The sequence below is a fragment of the Vulpes lagopus genome, chromosome 19, assembly GCF_018345385.1.
Source record: "Vulpes lagopus strain Blue_001 chromosome 19, ASM1834538v1, whole genome shotgun sequence".
Classification (NCBI taxonomy): domain Eukaryota; kingdom Metazoa; phylum Chordata; class Mammalia; order Carnivora; family Canidae; genus Vulpes; species Vulpes lagopus.
The window spans coordinates 24,290,300-24,307,871 of record NC_054842.1 but is presented as its reverse complement, the minus strand read 5'-3'; the positions used below and the strand labels follow the sequence as shown (position 1 = coordinate 24,307,871).

The 17,572-nt window shown below is 35.9% G+C and overlaps 1 protein-coding gene across 1 annotated transcript in view; it reads left to right on the top strand.

Moving 5' to 3' along the window:
• KCNH8 (potassium voltage-gated channel subfamily H member 8) overlaps positions 1-17,572 on the top strand; it is a 367,485-nt gene that overhangs the window by 340,007 nt on the left and 9,906 nt on the right. Inside the window, exons 13-15 of the mRNA XM_041734461.1 lie at positions 3,394-3,752; positions 6,183-6,289; positions 8,819-8,895. Coding sequence (XP_041590395.1) covers positions 3,394-3,752; positions 6,183-6,289; positions 8,819-8,895 — 543 coding nt within the window. The remainder of the gene's footprint in view (positions 1-3,393; positions 3,753-6,182; positions 6,290-8,818; positions 8,896-17,572) is intronic.

Here is a 17,572-nt window from a genome sequence, read left to right as displayed (position 1 = left end):
GAGAAATTTCTTAAAAGCCCTTAAAACCTCTCAGTGCATTCGACCGAGTTTCTCTCTGGCACTAGTTATCTTTCCTTCCTCATGTCTACAAATTACCCTCCTCAGGAGCTAGCAAAACAGTTATTATGTTTCAACTCTTCTCAACCTGGAGACTTTCCTCATTCTATATCCCTTTCCCTCTAGACTGTTCCTATGTTCTGTTTCTTATAACAAGAAATTTAGCTTTTTTTTTTTTGGATTTTCCAATTTGAATTCCTCACCCCTTCATTGGACTCTGAAAATGAATATCCCTTCTAAGAACACAACATCTTTAGCTTCAAAAGAAAAATTATTCTGTATAATTTAGGCTTAAATTTGTTTACAATATCATAACCACCAGAATAACGGGGGCTTCAAAGCAAAAGATGTTTATTTCTCTCTCATGGACAAGACCAGAGGTGGATGATAATAACAGTGTCAATAGGGTCCTGAGCTTTATTCTTTTGGCTTCATTATGCTCAATGCATGGCTTCCTTTTTAAAGATCTCATTGTCTAAGATGGTTGCTGGAGACCTCTCCATTTTCTCAATATTCCAGATTAGGAAAAAAAAAAAAAAAAAGAACAGGATAGAGGCTCTTCTTTCCAGACGTCTTCCTATAAATTCCTTTTAACCTGTTCATTTATATGGTATCACCTCATGGCCAAACGAACTGGCAAAGGAAGATCTTTGGGAAAAAGGAGATCTGTGGGCAGGGTGCATTGCTAAGAGTTATGTTAACTAGCAAAGAAGGGTGGATTATGTAAAAAGAAAGTAACCAACACTCTCTTTAGCACCTGCCCTGAGGCAAATGCTTCCACTTACTTCATGATCATCATCACAAGGGCAAGCATCTATTAAGTACTTCCAATGCACATTGCTATGTGTTTTAACTTCCATTATCTAATACCTATTTTCTCATACTATTCCCAATATATAGGTGAGAAAACCAAGGATTTAAGCAATTATATTAATTCACCAAAGTTATAGATAGTAAGTCTCAGGACTTCTAGGACTGTGTGACCAAAAGTCCATGCATTCAGCCACTGGACTTTTTTCTACTTCCCCTATAGTCATGACAGGTTTGACTGAATCTAGTCAACTGTGAGTTCGAAGTGCCTATCCACATAGAATGTCATGAGCTAAATTAGAGATTGTTTTGATTATGGGAACAAACACCTCATTGCCCTCATAAAAGCACTGGTTAGGAGAAAATAAAGGGTGGGTCAAAAGAGAAAGAAGAAATCTGTGGTCGAACTTTATGGCTGTGTATATATGAGTGAGTCCAGCTACACAAGGGAAGCAAGCGTTTCTGTATAGATGGCCTGAAGAAAGTAACTGGTACTCCTGCATAGAGGCTGCATGTGGGCTGGGTGTTAAATAATCTAATAAACGTGGCATCTGTCAGCAATAATGGTAGGGAGAATAATTAATTCTTGGTTAAAGTACTGCTGGTTGCCTTGATCACAAGAGTCAATATCTAAGCAACTTGCCCAAAGTGCCAAGTCTCCATAATAAAATGGAAGTTTTAAATTTAAACAAACTTGTAGAAGTACAAACACTGTGGATTATTAGTCAGAGAATTCTTTTAGGGCCAGAGGAGCCTCCTTGAACCAAAGGAATGATTAAATTGCCAATGCAAATATAAACAGAAGTCCAATTAAAGAATTCACTCATTGTTTTTCATTTCTTTGATAACTTTGCCCTGTTGTGTCTTTAACTGAGTGAGCTAATTTTTCTCTTCTACAGTGCTACCAAACAAATGTTCCCCTGAAATTCCATGTCGGTCCAAATTTGGTTAAAAGCACAGAATTTTTAAATGCTGTGAAAAGAAAAAACAAAAGCCAAACCATGACAATCCCAATAAAGAACTAATGGCTTCACGTTAATTAAAAGAATCATATCTAGTTGGAAAGATGAGTCTAATAATGCCATTTCCTCAAGAAATTTTGAGTCATTAAGATTAAAATACAAGAAAGCTACATGAGTAAACTAATTGTTCTTAGCTTGGCCTACACTGAATGGGCTATTGCCTGTAAAGTCACCACAGGTTCAAGTTCATTTTTTGTTGTGGTATCTATCATTAGAACATTACAGGAAAATCCAAATATACCAATAAACCAACTGTTTATTAAGACGAAGGAGTAACTATGACAGTTCATGAGATTTAAATAGCACTCTTAAATCTTTTCTATTTGTTGTCTTATTTCTCTTAGAAAATAATAGTGAAAGGGAATAGAAGGGAAGGGAGAAGAAATGTGTGGGAAATATCAGAAAGGGAGACAGAACATAAAGACTCCTAACTCTGGGAAACGAACTAAAGGTGGTGGAAGGGGAGGAGGGCGGGGGGTGGGGGTGAATGGGTGACGGGCACTGAGGGGGGCACTTGACGGGATGAGCACTGGGTATTATTCTGTATGTTGGTAAATTGAACACCAATAAAAAATAAATTTATTAAAAAAAAAGAAGAAAGAAAGTGATGAGGAGGTAGAAGCAGTTGTATCCTAAAAAGAGAATGAGGCATACAAAATGAGGCATACAAAAAAATGTATTGACCTTTTGGAGCAGGGAAGCCATGTCTGAGGCAGAGCAAGAAACAGCCACTCTTATAGTGACCCCACTGAGGGCCACTAGCTTCCTCTTTGCTGTCCTCTCTGCCCTGCCACTCTATCATTACCTCCATTGCCTTTACACATTCTCTCCCTTGCTTCTTCTTGGTCTAAAAAATTGAATGACTCCAGTCAAGAGTCTAAGATGGGGTCTAGCAAGACTTCTCCTTCCCTTCCCAAGGTTCTCAAGGGGAGTAGACCAAATGGTTTGCCCCATTTCCTGCCAATTGTCATTGGACAATAAATATAGCAGGAAGTAGAGTAGCTGTGGCTGCTACTGACCTTACTCCATCTCTGTGATCCAAAATAGGAAAGATTTTTTTTTCTCAAAGATAATATATTTTTCTGGTTGATCGACACATAAAGCTCCACTCCAGACCCTATGGCTTTAAAGGAACAAGGGGGCTGACACCTTCCTGTAAAATTTAAAATGTCCTAAGAACGTGCCCTCATATACTATTACCAATGACAGACTGATTAAAATCTGGATGCAAGCCTGGTAAAATGCACCAAGACAGTTTTAAAAAGACCAAGAGAGGTGTTAGCAGACTAACACCAGGATAGCAGAAAGGGTAAACCTGGGGAATATCAGAAATGGGGATACATTGAACCCCTGAATAAATAAAAGCAAAATCTGCAAAGTCTGAAGTTTTACTGAGAAGTTTCTAAAGGATTTGACTTTGCTTAGATGGGCCCACCAGCATGAATGATCTACCTCTCAAGTGGTCTTTGTGATCTGTACTAACCTATGTTATCCACTGGTTTAGTCAGAGCCCAAGGGAAATGGCAGCATCAACAAAAGACTCCCATCCATTGTGGAAGATGAAGAGGAGGAGGAGGAAGGGGAGGACGAGGAGACAGCCTCCCTTTCTCCCATCTACACGAGGGGAGCCTCCTCTGCACGCAGCAAAAAGGGTGGAAGCAATAAAAGCTATCTAGGCTTAAGCTTAAAGCAGCTGGCTTCAGGCACTGTGCCATTTCACTCACCCAGCAGAGTCTCCAGTTCACATTCCCCAAAAAACAAACAGGAAATCGACCCACCTAACCATGGTAAAAGGAAAGAGAGAAACTTGAAATTGCAACTTTCAGCTTTGAATAGTGCTGGACCCCCAGACCTCAGTCCAAGGTAAGAATCACATCATGCAATTCTTTCCTGGGTGAAAGGGCTGCTTTTTGTTCAAATTAGTGCCTTGTTAGTAAATTATTCAGCCTTCTGGGCCTCTCAACCACACAGGTTCCTAGCCTGGCTTCTTCAACTTTCCTGGATTTTGTGTGCAATTTTTGCCTCTACGTGGAGGAGTGTGCAATGTAATAATTAGTTTTAGTCATACTCTCAAAAGGGTCCATTAAATATTCAGAAATCTTTCATCCATTTAGCTCTACCTCTTATTATAAGTTTGTATTTCTACACTGTAATTCTATAATTTATAAATTTAAATGAAAATAAAAGAACAAGGCTCATTGATGTTATTCCCTCAGTACTTGAACTTACCAAAAATTTTATGGAACAATAAGTTAAAATCGTAAAGAAAATGAAGTGTTGATGTTCATTTTTAATACTGATTTCTTCATCATTGTGGATAACTGAAGCTTGGTTTTATTTTTGCCTCTTCCATAGGTAACATGGCATGGCTCTACTTTTACTTTTAAAAATTCACTTTAGGATTAACTAAAGATAATTGAGAGGGTGAAAAATCCTGACTCAGATAATGTTAAAGGAGTAGTTTATGGTGCATACAAGCAATACTGAAAAATCACATCATAGATGAATAATAAATAAAAGCAAGAAAAAAATACTGATTGCTTCCTATGTGTCATGTCCTCTGCTAGGTAATTCCACATTCACTATTGCATTTAGTCTCCTCAGGATTTCAGGAGTCCTGTAAAATAATTCATGTTATCTGTACTATGAAGATATAGGAAGTGAACTATTTTGTCTAAAATCTCAGAGATTAAGTTTGGAAATCTGGATTCGAATTCTTTTTTCTACTTGAAAGGCAAGTGACATTTGTCAATATATTCAACTAGTCATTTGAAGAAAACACAATTTATCCATTTAGAGAGAATATTTTTAAAAATTAACAAAACAGTGAAAAAAGCAGGTGGACATTAAAGGTTCAGGAATTCAGTTGAGGATGGTAATTTGAAAATATTGCCTTATTCTTCTCCTTCCTACATTTTAAATAAGAAAGGCAATAAATCTTAAAGGGAAATATATCAGAGCTGGAAAAGAAAGGTTTATGTACAATTGATCCTAACACTTATAAAAGGATTTTGAGGATCTGCATCAAAATGCTAACAGTAGTGATGGATTACAGGTGATTTTTGTTTTCTAATTTTTTTACTTTTATGTTTAAATTTTCTACAATAGACTTATATTTTTAAAATAATGAGTAGGGACCCCTGGGTGGCGCAGCGGTTTGGCGCCTGCCTTTGGCCCAGGGCGCGATCCTGGAGACCCGGGATCGAATCCCACGTCAGGCTCCCGGTGCATGGAGCCTGCTTCTCCCTCCGCCTGTGTCTCTGCCTCTCTCTCTCTCTGTGACTATCATAAATAAATTTAAAAAAAATTTAAAAAAAAAAAATAAAATAAAATAAAATAATGAGTAACTTAGACATTTTTTAGCAAGGAAAGACTAGGCAAAGTCTTAATAGTTATTTATATGTAATTATTTAACTCTTACTTCAGAGTATTGTCCAGGTTGAGAGTAAAGGTGTCATCAAAGTTATTTAATGTGATGCTATGATCACTAGATTAAAACATTTAATTCTGGATAGATTGGTGATTTAACATGAATTCAGATAAGAAGAATTCTGTAGTTTAAGGCTTTGAATCTGAGAATAAATAAGATTCTAAATTCTATATTTCCATTGGAATACAATGTACACTAAAATTGTGAACCACATATGTAATTTTAAATTTTCTAGTAGCCACATTTTTTAAAAGCAAACAAAACAGAACTCAAAAAAACAAAATAAGGTGAAATTTAATTTAATAATGTTTTATTTTTATGTGACTCAGTATGCCCCAAATAATATAATTTCAAATGTAAATAATATTAAAAATTTTTTAATAAAACTATTTGCATTTTTTTACTGAAACCTTCAAAATCCAATGTGTATTTTATGCTTACAGCATATCTCCATTTGCATGAGCCACATTTAAGGTGCTCAATAGCCATATAAGGCTAATGGCTATCATATTGGATAGTACAGCTTTAGAGTATGTAGAATTTAGAAATTAACACAATATTTTAGTCTTCTAGAAATACTGGAACCCAGGGTGCCTGGGTGGCTCAGTCGGTTAAGTGTCCAACTCTTGGTTTCAGCTCAGGGCATAATCTCAGGTTGGTGAGATGGAACCCCAGTTAGACTACATGCTCAGTGGGAAGTCGGCTTGGAGTTCTCTCTCCCTCTTCCCCTGCCCGGCAGCCCCTCACTCTCTCTCCGGTGCTCTGCCTCTCTGTCTAAAATAAATAAACAAATCTTTAAAAACAAAATACTGTAACCCATTAATATAAATGCACAACTAGCCAATGTCCTTTATTTTAAATAGGATTGTTGATGGAATTGAAGATGGAAATAGCAGTGAGGAAAGTCAGACTTTTGACTTTGGCTCTGAACGCATCAGACTGGAGCCCAGAGTCTCCCCACCTCTTGGAGGTAAGTTCTGTATTTAGCCTTTTGACTAAGGGTGATATTTCTTTTTATCTTGTAATGTTTGGCATAGGCACTTTTTTGCCTTCCCATTCTCTGAATATTTTCTACATGATAGAACTTTACCAATGTCATTGAACAATTAAACTTGAGTCTGTGCCATCTCCAAGTTATTAAGATATAATTTGAAATTGTTTCTCTGTCCAGGCTAGATGCTCTGTCATTTACCAGCCCAGGTAAATGGTATGTCAGGAGACTCAAGTTTCTGCTGTTGATTAAAGGGTGACCATGTTTTCTTACTACAAATGCAGACTAATCCACAAAAGCATTATCCAGAGGAAAAGCTGTACTGGTTGTACACTATAGGAACATTGGTTATTTTTAACCAACCTATTGGTTAGAGATTGTGTATGTGCATTTTGTCAGAGCTTAAACAACTTCAAAAGGATGTAAGAAGGTTGGAAATGATGGAGACCTATGTGAAGCACTACCCTCTGGTGATGGTGAATTAATGTAAGGGTACCCCTAAACCTAACCAGCCTCCTCTCTCCTTTGCCTTCTTGAGTTCATTGCCCATAAAAAGAAATCTATCAACATAATGAAGACCAGAAATAACAAGTAAATTCTAAAGAAGACACACTTGTAGTTATAATAAAGTGAGAATAATGAGCAAGCATAGGATATCCAAAACAATTTACCAGAAAACTACCAGATGTAAGGCCAATAGTCCCCTGCCAACTCTGTCATCCCCTTCCCACTCAGCTCTGAGATCCTGTGTCAGGGTCTACTAATAATTAGTGAATACTTCCGTGAACAAAACCAAGCCCAGTAAAAACTTTTGAATGTATAGTTCTGGGTGTGTGTCTTCTTTTTTAGAATACCAGTATTCCATGTCAATCAACAATCCTACTTCCTGGCACTCATAATCTTCTGGGGAAATGGAAAGGTCCTTATAAGCTTCCCTGATGGAAGTGGGGGAAATTGCAGATGGAAGGAAGACAGGGATAGAAGGAGTACAGATCTCAGTCAATAATCCTGATTCATTCATTTGATTGACTTAACTGTGCTGATATTATTCTGGGGAAAGAGGCACAGAAATCATAGTTACAGTCACACTGATGTATTTGCTATGAAAGTTGATGGTAGGTCCCAATGGAAGTTTTCCTTATTGACTAACCTAGACCTAGAAATGATGCACAGAACCTCACCACACCCATCCACCTATTTCTGGTCCCACCACCTCCTTATAGCCTCCTCTTCTTGTATTCCTAACATTCACTCCTACACTCATGCACTCAAGCAACAAATTTTCTTGGCTCTACCTCCTAAACCCTACATTCTAAGACTTTGTGTCCTTACTGCCACCATACTTTTCCTTACCACATCCATCTCTTGCTTGCATTGCTACCAAGGTCTCTTCTCTGGCCTCACTCTGCTCTCCATACAGAGTAAACTTTTTAAAAAATACAAGTTTATTCTTATAATTCTGATCCTATGCTTTAAACCCTTAAATAGCTTCCTATTGCCCTTAGTGTGAAATTCAAATCTATTGCCTAATTGCTTTTTAAATGTCTCTTTTCCCAGCTAGACTCTAAGCTCCATGAGGGTCAATTACATTTTCTTTATTCATTGCTCTCTCTTCTAAAGGAGGCATGGTCTATTATATATGTTCTCTAGTCATTCATTGAATTAATAGATTAACTTTGCAAAGTCTTTGCAAAATGAGCTTCTATTACTCTGCCACTTCAGATTGTTTTCAGTGATTTCTTTCTTCCACACATTTTCTACCCATAATTTACCAGAATTAAGATATTAGGATGACCATATAATTTTCTATAAATATATTTAAATAAGTATAAATAAATTATATATTAAATATAATTTATATGTATACATATACATATATATAATATATATATTCCTTTCCACTCCAGCTAGCAGCAATTCATCCAAATTTTTGGTGCTGACAGAAATAAATGTATTTGGAAGAGTAAGGTAAAGAAAAAGTGCAGATAAGAGAACCAGGAAATAGGAGATACTATCTTTTAGAGTAACACAGGAGGAGATAGGAAACCTATAGTAAAGTTAAGCACCTGAAATATAAGTGGGGGAGGATGCTCTCACGGGCACGGGAATTAATATTTGGGGGGGAAAAGAGGAAAAGAACATTCCTTTTCCACAGTTTAGGCACTGACTGTGATATATTTTTAGAGAATGATCAAAAAAGAAAATGTGCCATCTTGGAACATGGTGGTGATTGTGTTCAGGGGAAAGGAAGATATGATGTGAACACATCCAATCAGTGTGGTCACAGTCCCCACTATGATACATTCCTAGTTTCAAGGAATGTATCAGGCATGATCCAGAGGATTACTAGAAACATGTCCATTTCCAGGGAGACAGAACCTACAGTGCACAGGCATCAGGAAGATTAAAGGTAGTAGCTTAAGCTTCCTTCCCCATTCCAACTGCCCCAATTCTCAAATATGAGGTTTATTACTAAAGGACTCATTTTGTGTGTGTTCCACTTTTCAGACCCAGAGATTGGAGCTGCTGTTCTCTTCATTAAAGCAGAGGAGACCAAACAGCAAATAAATAAACTCAACAGTGAGGTATGGAGCTTCCTCTTTCTTTGGTCATGCTGGAGTGGTAAGAGCTATAAATCCTAGTTGCTAGCAAAAGCAATATAATTTAATTATAGGCATGTGCTCTGGTGTCAGACCAGCATGGATGAATTCCCACTAAGCCTCATATGAGTTACGTGACCTTTTATAATTTACTTACCCTCTCTCATGCTCTATTTCCCTGTGTACAAGAAGAGGACAATAAAGGGCCTTATGGCCCATTGTGAAATTGAAATAGTAAAGGCAAATCATTTAGCATAAAGTAAGCACTAAATAAATGACAATTATACTAATTAGTGTCATAAATGTATTGATACTTGATATAACTGGTGCTTTTTCACTTTTTCATGTACTTTAATTTTTAATGAGTTAAAGCAAGATGATTAATATAAAGATGAATGCTATTTCTCAGAATAATCACATGGCCTAAAATGCTCTTCCCTTCCCTGACATATATTTGCTGTGTAACTTTGAACACTTTTACTCTCCGGATCTTACCATCTATCCATGTAAAATCAGGTAATTTTTTTAACAACTTTATTAAGATATATTTTATATATCATAAAATTCATCAATTTCAAGTATACAATTTAATGATCTTTAGTAACTTCATTGAATGGCTCCACTGTCATATCAGTTTTAGAATAATTTTACCACGTCCCACCCCCCCAACCACTGACAACAAGACTTCTCATAGTGATTTATGATTAATCCCTGTTCCCTCATCCAGCCCTAGGTACCCACTTACCTACTTTTTGCTTCTTCCAGCCATTTCATATAAATAGAGAAGGTAATTTCTGAATCACTGTCCTAATTTGGTGTCCTCCCCAAAAAAATTCAATTAGAAAAAAAAAAAACACAGATTCAAGACAATAATTTGGATGCAAATAGTTTATTTGGAAGGTGATCCAGAAAGCAGTTGGGGCTCACTCCTGGTGGGGACCACTGAGAGAGCATGTAGGACAACTCAAAACTGTTCTACCATTAGGCAAGGAAAAGGGGAATTGAGGGTGGTTCCTAAGAGATTGACTCTCTAGCTCTTCATGCAGGCCTAGCTGCAGAGGAGACTCAAAAGCTTGCTTCTTCAGACAGGAATATACAGGAAGACCTGGACCTGTCTTTGGCGACCTTCAGGGTTGACCTAAGGTGAGGACATGTGGGCAGGCACAGACACACCTTTTGTAGGACTAAAGTTTTAGATTATCTGATGAGATCTTAGCGAAAAATATAACCACTTACTAACACTGATGAGATTTGTGAAACTGAAATCATATGATCATAATCAGTTTCCAATTATCTGTAATAGAGGAAAACTGTGTAGCTTGTCATGAAGGTCAGAGGTTTTTCTTAAACCTGTGTGTCTTCAGCTTCGTGAAGATTTACAATTTACTACCATTTCCCCTTCTGTGCCCACTCTCTCTGGAAGTGAAATTGTTGCTAACAAGACAAAAGAGCTCCAATGGACAGAGTAACAAGATAGGAATGGAAAATTAACCGGATTGAAACTTCTTAAATCACAAGGACTTGGCCATCACTGGATTACCTAAATAACCTCTTGTTAAAAATCCATTTAAAAAACAAAACAAAACAAACTAAATACCTTGTCAGAGAAACTTCTATTGAATAATTTCTTTTTACATATTGTTTTTGGCTAAAAGCACCCATTGATATAATTTGAATTCTTTTCCCTCACATTTGAGATCATTTAATGGTTTTAAGAATTGACTGACCTATATCTTAACTCAAATATTGGAGTTCATAATTGTTCTGGGGAAAGAAATATGTTTATATCTTCACCTTTTGGAAATTACATAATTTTCCCAAGTCACGGCTGTAAATCCACACATGATATGATTTTCCTTTGACAATGTGAGCCAGTGGTAGATACGTTAAAACAGATAAGCACTTGAAAAACAAAACATTTCCCCAGTGTGATTTGGTATTCATGATTGCTTTTCTAGTGAGATGACATAAATCTTTTTATCTTGCTATATACTGAAATAAAAAGGGCAAGTTAAAATATCAATTGTCCAATTATCCTTCCCTAAAGAATTAGTTTTTTCTTATAGGAAATATCTGATTTCTTCATGGTTGAAGCTTAAGTAAGAAAATCTTATCCTTTACACATAATTTATACAATCTTGACCCTTTGGTGCATTTAAACCCACTAAGATAGGCAGAATGAAAATACAAATTGGTTTCAAACTGTAAAATTATCTTTCTTCCAACCTCCTACTTGTTTTTTCCTCATACCTCCTATAAAGTAATGTTGCTTATCATAGCAAAAAAAAAAAAAACAACTATCTTTTAAAATCCAAGCCTAATTTTTCCATTTCACCTGTATCCTACCACTCACCCACGTGCTCATCTGATTGCTTTATTCTTCATTTATTCTATTCCTTGTTAGTGGTAAACAAGAGAATTGATAATGAACATGGAATTACTGCATAATAATAACTGTGTAATAAAAAGGGCAATCTCAATATATGTGGGGTATGTCAAGCATTGTATAAAGTTTTAGAACATGGCAACAACTCTATTCTGATATTTGCTTAAATATTTAAGATATAAAGAAACTGTTCATTGATGTGTAGATTTCATAATCAGCTGGCTAAATACAGAACAAAAATCAGGAAAGGAATCATGTTGGTAATAACCTACATTCACAGAACAGTGAAGAGAGTTTAAAAGATGTAGGGCAGCTACTAATATTAGAACACTTTTGAAAACATTGCCATTGCTTTACAGCAAACAAAGAAATAGTGCAATTCTAAGGAAATCGTTTAAAAATAACAACAAAATGTCACCGTGGGGGCCATGGGCTGTGTAAGTCAAGTGCTCCATTTCTGAAAAGGTTTGTAGGTAAGGGTTAGAATGTTTCCTTATTTCTGAAATCTGGCTGACCCAGAAAGACATTGCAGCAAAGCCTACCGGGGGAGCCTGCGTGCTCGGCCACAGCAGGCATAAGACATAAAACAGACTAGTAAAGAAAGAGAATAAGCTTTGGAGAAAGAAAAATATTCAGATCCCTACTCATAAAATTAACCATCTGACTTCAGCAAAATGTTCACCTTCCCTAAGTTCAGATTTTTCCTCTATTAAGTGGTAATAATAACATCTGCAATATAGGATCATTGCAAGAATTTTATAACATAAATAAAGCACCCAGCATGAAGTTTTCTGTTAATAAGGGGTCAAATACTCATTTTCTCCTTCTACAAGGTTATACTTCCGTTCAACAGAAGGCTACTCTCAAGTTAAAGCCCCCTGCTCCCTCCTCCTACCCGGTCCGGAGTAATAGGAGAGGATTTGTCTCAGTGCTTTCATGGGAGAGAAAATTTTGAATTTTCATGAGGGAGAAAATGAAAATTAACAGATTTAAGGGACACAGTTGATCATAAAAATTACTAGTTTTTACCTGAGACTTTTTTTTGCTATGAAAATACTCAATATAAAATTAAATTAGAAAATGATAGGGCAAAGTGTTTATATTTCAGTGCATCTTATTTTAGCTAAATAATTTGATGAGATAGTGTCACTGAATCAATGTAAAGAACACTTGTTCTGTAAGACTTAGAGATTTAAGGGCAAAGACACCCAGTATGCCACTTAAACAATGCTTAATCATTACCTGCTATTATACTAAACATGTAAGTAGCAAAATGATTATGAAACTAGGCAGGAAAGAACCTGCCTAGCTTACTGGAAACATCATCATAGCCAAATCTTCATTTTCAAAATGAAAGAATGCAGGTGTCTTGTTAAATCATCCTTGTTCAGCAAGGGTTATTTGGGCTGGAATGCTCTGATTGCCACTTTTTAGCATTTTTTTGTATGTACACAAAGTTAATATTAGATCATTTTAACCCACCCAAGTCTTAAATATATTCATAAGAATTAAATGTACATTTCTAAACAAAAAAAATAGGCTTCGTAGAAAAAACTTGTATTTACTATTTAAAGGGAAAAGCCTGACTTTTCATACTATTTATTAACTCCTTTTTTAAAAAACAACTTTTCTGAGATATAATTAATATATCATATAATTCACCTATTTATTTTTTTTAAGATTTTATTTATTTATTTGAGGGGGATAGAGGAGAGAGAGAGAAAGAGAGAGTGCACAAGCAGGGAGAGGGGCAGAGGGAGAAGCAGGTTCCCTGATGAAGGCAGACACTTAACTGACTGAGCCACCCAGGCACCCTAATTCATCCACTTAAAGTGTGTAATCTGAAGGCTTTTAGTATGTTCATAGAGTTGTGCATTCATTACCTTAATCAATTTTAAACCATTTTATAACCCCACAAAGAAACTCCGTATCATATAGCCATCACTTGTAATGCCTGAAGTTCCCCTATCCTGAACCTTATTAATCTACATTCTCTGCCCATATTTTTGCGTATTTTGAACATTTCATATAAATGGAATCATACAATATGGTCCTCTGTGACTGGCTTTTTTTCATTTAGTATAATGTTTTCAAGATTCACCCATGTTGTGGCTTGGGAGTACCTCATTTGTTTTTATACCCAAGTAATATTCCATTGTATGGATATACCACTTTTTGCTTATTCATTCATCAGCTGATGGACATTTGTGTTGTTACCACCTTTTAGCTAATATGAATAATGTTGCTATGAGCATTCCTAAGACATTCACACAAGTTTTTGTGTGGACATGTTTTAATTTCTCTTGGGTAATTAAGTGGAATTGCTGAATCGTAAAGTAACTCTATGTTTAAACATTTGAGAAACTGCCAGACTGTTTCCCAAAGCAGCAGCAGCACTTTACATTCAGCAGTATATGAAGGTTCCAAGCTCTCTTTTCCTTGCCAGCAATTTTTTATTTGTTATAAGACTTTTTTATTATAACCATACTAGAGTGTATGAAGTGGTATTTCATTGTGATTTTCACTTGCACTTCCTTGATAGCTAATAATATAGAGCATCTTCTCATGCTTTAGAAAGTCGTCTATTCATGCTTTGGAAAGTCGTCTATTCAGATCCTTTGCCCACTTTAAAATTGGATTGTCTCTTTGTTACTGGGTTGTAAGAATTACATATATATTCTCGATACAAATTATGATGTACAGTTTCCTTCTCCCATTATTGAAGTTGCCTTTTCATTTTCTACACATTTTTCTTTGAAACACAAAAGTATTAATTTTGGTGATATTCAATTTATTCTTTCATTCTTTGTGATTTTGAAGTCACATCTACAAATTTGTAGCATGAGATCAATGAAGTCTCCTTCAGTCAAAGAAATAGAATAGCAATATCAGAAGTTGTTCCTTACCAAAGATTTGCTTTATTACTTTTCTAAATGGCAATGAAAATTTAGACTTCTATTAATAATTCACACAGAGAAACTTACATGAGTAATATCCATAGTAAAGGGTATGCCTCAGTCCTCTGAATTAGTATTATCATTCTATCTTTTATTTGACAATTAGTTTAACCAAACACACTCAGAGAATTGTGAGACCATTCCAAGTTCTGACTGTACAATCTCATTTCTTCCTCATCATGATCACATATGTATTCTTAACCATCAATTCTCAAAAGCAAAATCTAAAAAAATGTGTACATTCACTTTTTGACATAAAAAAACAAAATCCATTTAACTGCTGACAAACCATTCTGCAGTTTTCATTTTAAAACATAAGTATTACTGATTATAATGCTATGTTTTGTGGGCATAGCTTTCTAAACTGGAATATACCCAACTATTTAATGATTTGCAGGATGATTTTTGTTTATTTTCAGTTGTCAAGCCTGTATGCCTGTATGTCAAGCCTATAAGAGATTTGTAGCTCTTATGAGAGATTTCCTGATAATAAATAAATAAATACATACATACATACATACATACATACCCTAAACAATAGTGAGGATCTCCCAAAAGGAAAAAAATGCCACTCAAAAGTTCATCCTGTGAAGCATGAGTTTAATATGGATATAGCTTTTGGATATTAGGTGTTTTTGTCTTCCTAACCTGTGATTACTTATACATAAGCCTCTCTTATTTTGAGTAGAGTGACTAAATGGACATATCGGTAAAGGTCCAAGGGAGACCAATGCCACATTCCAAATGGGCAACTTGAGCAGGAAAAAGAGTATTTACAAAGAAGTTAGTTGAGTGTAGGGCAACCACAAAGGATAGCACTGTCCCTCCCACTGTGAGGATAATAACAATAGAAGATCACTACAACTTCTGGGTCTGAAGGGGCCAGGGTAGAGGGTGATTATAGATAGAATCTTGAGTCAGAGAAAGGTGGAGAAGGCCACCTGAAAAGAGCTGTGATCTTTGGTTGGGACCCTCTGTGACCTTCTGCCCACCTCAACTCTGCAGGGAAGCAGCCAGAGGAACATATACCCCGACTTCCCTCTCCTATCTCCCTTCGATCTGCTGATGTTCTACAATGGCCAAACCCAATCAGAAGCCAATGAGCCAATGAGCCTGTTGATGGAGTTCATACAAGTCAGTCTCCAAGGAGCAGAATTGGTTGGAATGTGGATCTATTCTAGGAATAAAAATGAGAAATATTCCGTAAAATGAGTTATTGTGTATTCAAGCAATTACAGAGAAATTCAAATGAAATTTAAACAATTTGTTATTAATTATTTATTAGTAGTAATTAGACAGTTAGTAATAGCCTAGTTATTAACTGGCTACTAACTAATAGTTTCAGAATAACTGTTTTTTTTTTTTAATGAATATGGGTGTTCCTCTCCCATACTTCCTGAATAACTTGTAAGTTTTGATACATTCTTTAAGGATTTATTTATTTATTTGAGAGAGAGATCAGGGGAGAGGGGCAGAGTCTTAAGTAGACTCCATGCTGAGCGTGGAGCCTGACACAGGGCTTGATCCCCCAACCCTGAAACCACAACCTGAGTCAAAATCAAGAGTCTGGCACCTAACTGACTGCACCACTTAAGAGCCCCATAAGTTGATACATTTTTAAAAAAGATTTTTTTAATTCATCTATTCATGACACAGAGAGAGAGGCAAAGATACAGGCAGAGGGAGAAGCAGGGTCCATGGAAGGAGTCTGACGCGGGACTCGATACCAGGTCTCCAGGATCAGGCCCTGGGTTGAAGGCGGTGCTAAACCACTGAGCCACCCGGGCTGCCCAAGGTCATACATTTTTAAAAGAACATACCCCTCTGCCATTTTCCATTCATCAATAGAAAAATTAAGTCCAATAATTGATCCAATCTAGCAGCTACAAATAGTATTAGAAATTTTTTATAGAATCTCACAATTGGAAGGGATTACAGGGAAATTTTTCTTTCTTCTCATCCCCTAATACATGAATTTCATCTTTTTAAAAATGAGAACATCATACATCTTTCAGAAGGGCTCTGATTCCACCTCCAGTCTAATATGAATTTTCGTGATTCTTCCATGATGAATGGAAGTTTTTAAGTCCCTTCTATGAGTTTTAATACTTGCTTTCTAACCTTGCCATTCAGCATTTTCTTTTCTATACTTTTATGTTATTTTCATGTGCACATTTCTTCTTTCCCCAAGCTCTTGAGAACTTTGATCATATCTCCAAAAAATTCTGTGAATTGCCTCAAAATTATTATTATTATTTTTATTGTTGTTGTTAAAGTATGCAGACTTTACAGAAGTACAACAGAGAATGTCCTTATCTCAAGTAGGTCAATGTTCAGGACTAGAAAATAAATATATATGAACTTGAGAAGGCTTGGAGATTCTTTCAGTCTTTTTATTAGAGAACCATAAGGCACTTAGACAAATGGGAACTGACACTTCCCATTTACTTGTACCTAATTAGAAATAAACACAATATCATAAATCAATACTAAATCAGTCAGATTTCCCTTTTGTGCTTATGTGACCATAGGATAAGATAGAATTAGAAAAAAATTTATGTAATAGGTAGACGAATTGTTCTGAAATCAATATTTAAGCAATCTCAGCTTCAATATTGTACTTTTATAATGTGGGAGAATCATAAAATTTGAAATTTGAGAGATATCTCAAAGGCCACCTATTCTAGCTTATCTTCTAGTAGTGGAATTTTATTTCTGAGATTTTTAGCAAGAAGTTATTTTGCCATAGTGAGAAACTCACTATGTCCCAATAAAAAGCTACACTAGTATTTTCCAAACCTAGTTGTGCTTTCAGATTCTCTAGAACTTTTTACATGATTATAGATTGTAGATATTTTATAAATTATGAATATATAAAATATATTTAATATTAATAAGTATTTTAAAAATAGCAATTCCTTTGGCCAGGCATAGACTAACTGAATCTCAGAACTCTAGAGTTGGCACTGGGAATCGGTATTTTTAAAAATTTTCCAAATGCAGGGCACCAAGGTGGCTCAGTCATTTAAGCTTCTGACTTGTGATTTTGGCTCAGGTCATTATCTTAGGGTCCTTGGAGCCTCAAGTTGAGCTCTGTGCTCAGCAGGGAGTCTACTTAAGGATTTTCTTTCTCCCTGTCCCTTTGCCCCTCCCCCACTCATATTTTCTCTCTCTCTCTCTCTCTCTTTCTCTAAAGAAACAAAATCTTTTTTAAAATTCTCCAAGTTAAAAAAAAAAAATTCTCCAAGTGCTTCTGATGACAGCCAACCTCATTCCTCAATTAGTTTAGCTATTAGAAACCTATTCTCTATATTTAGCT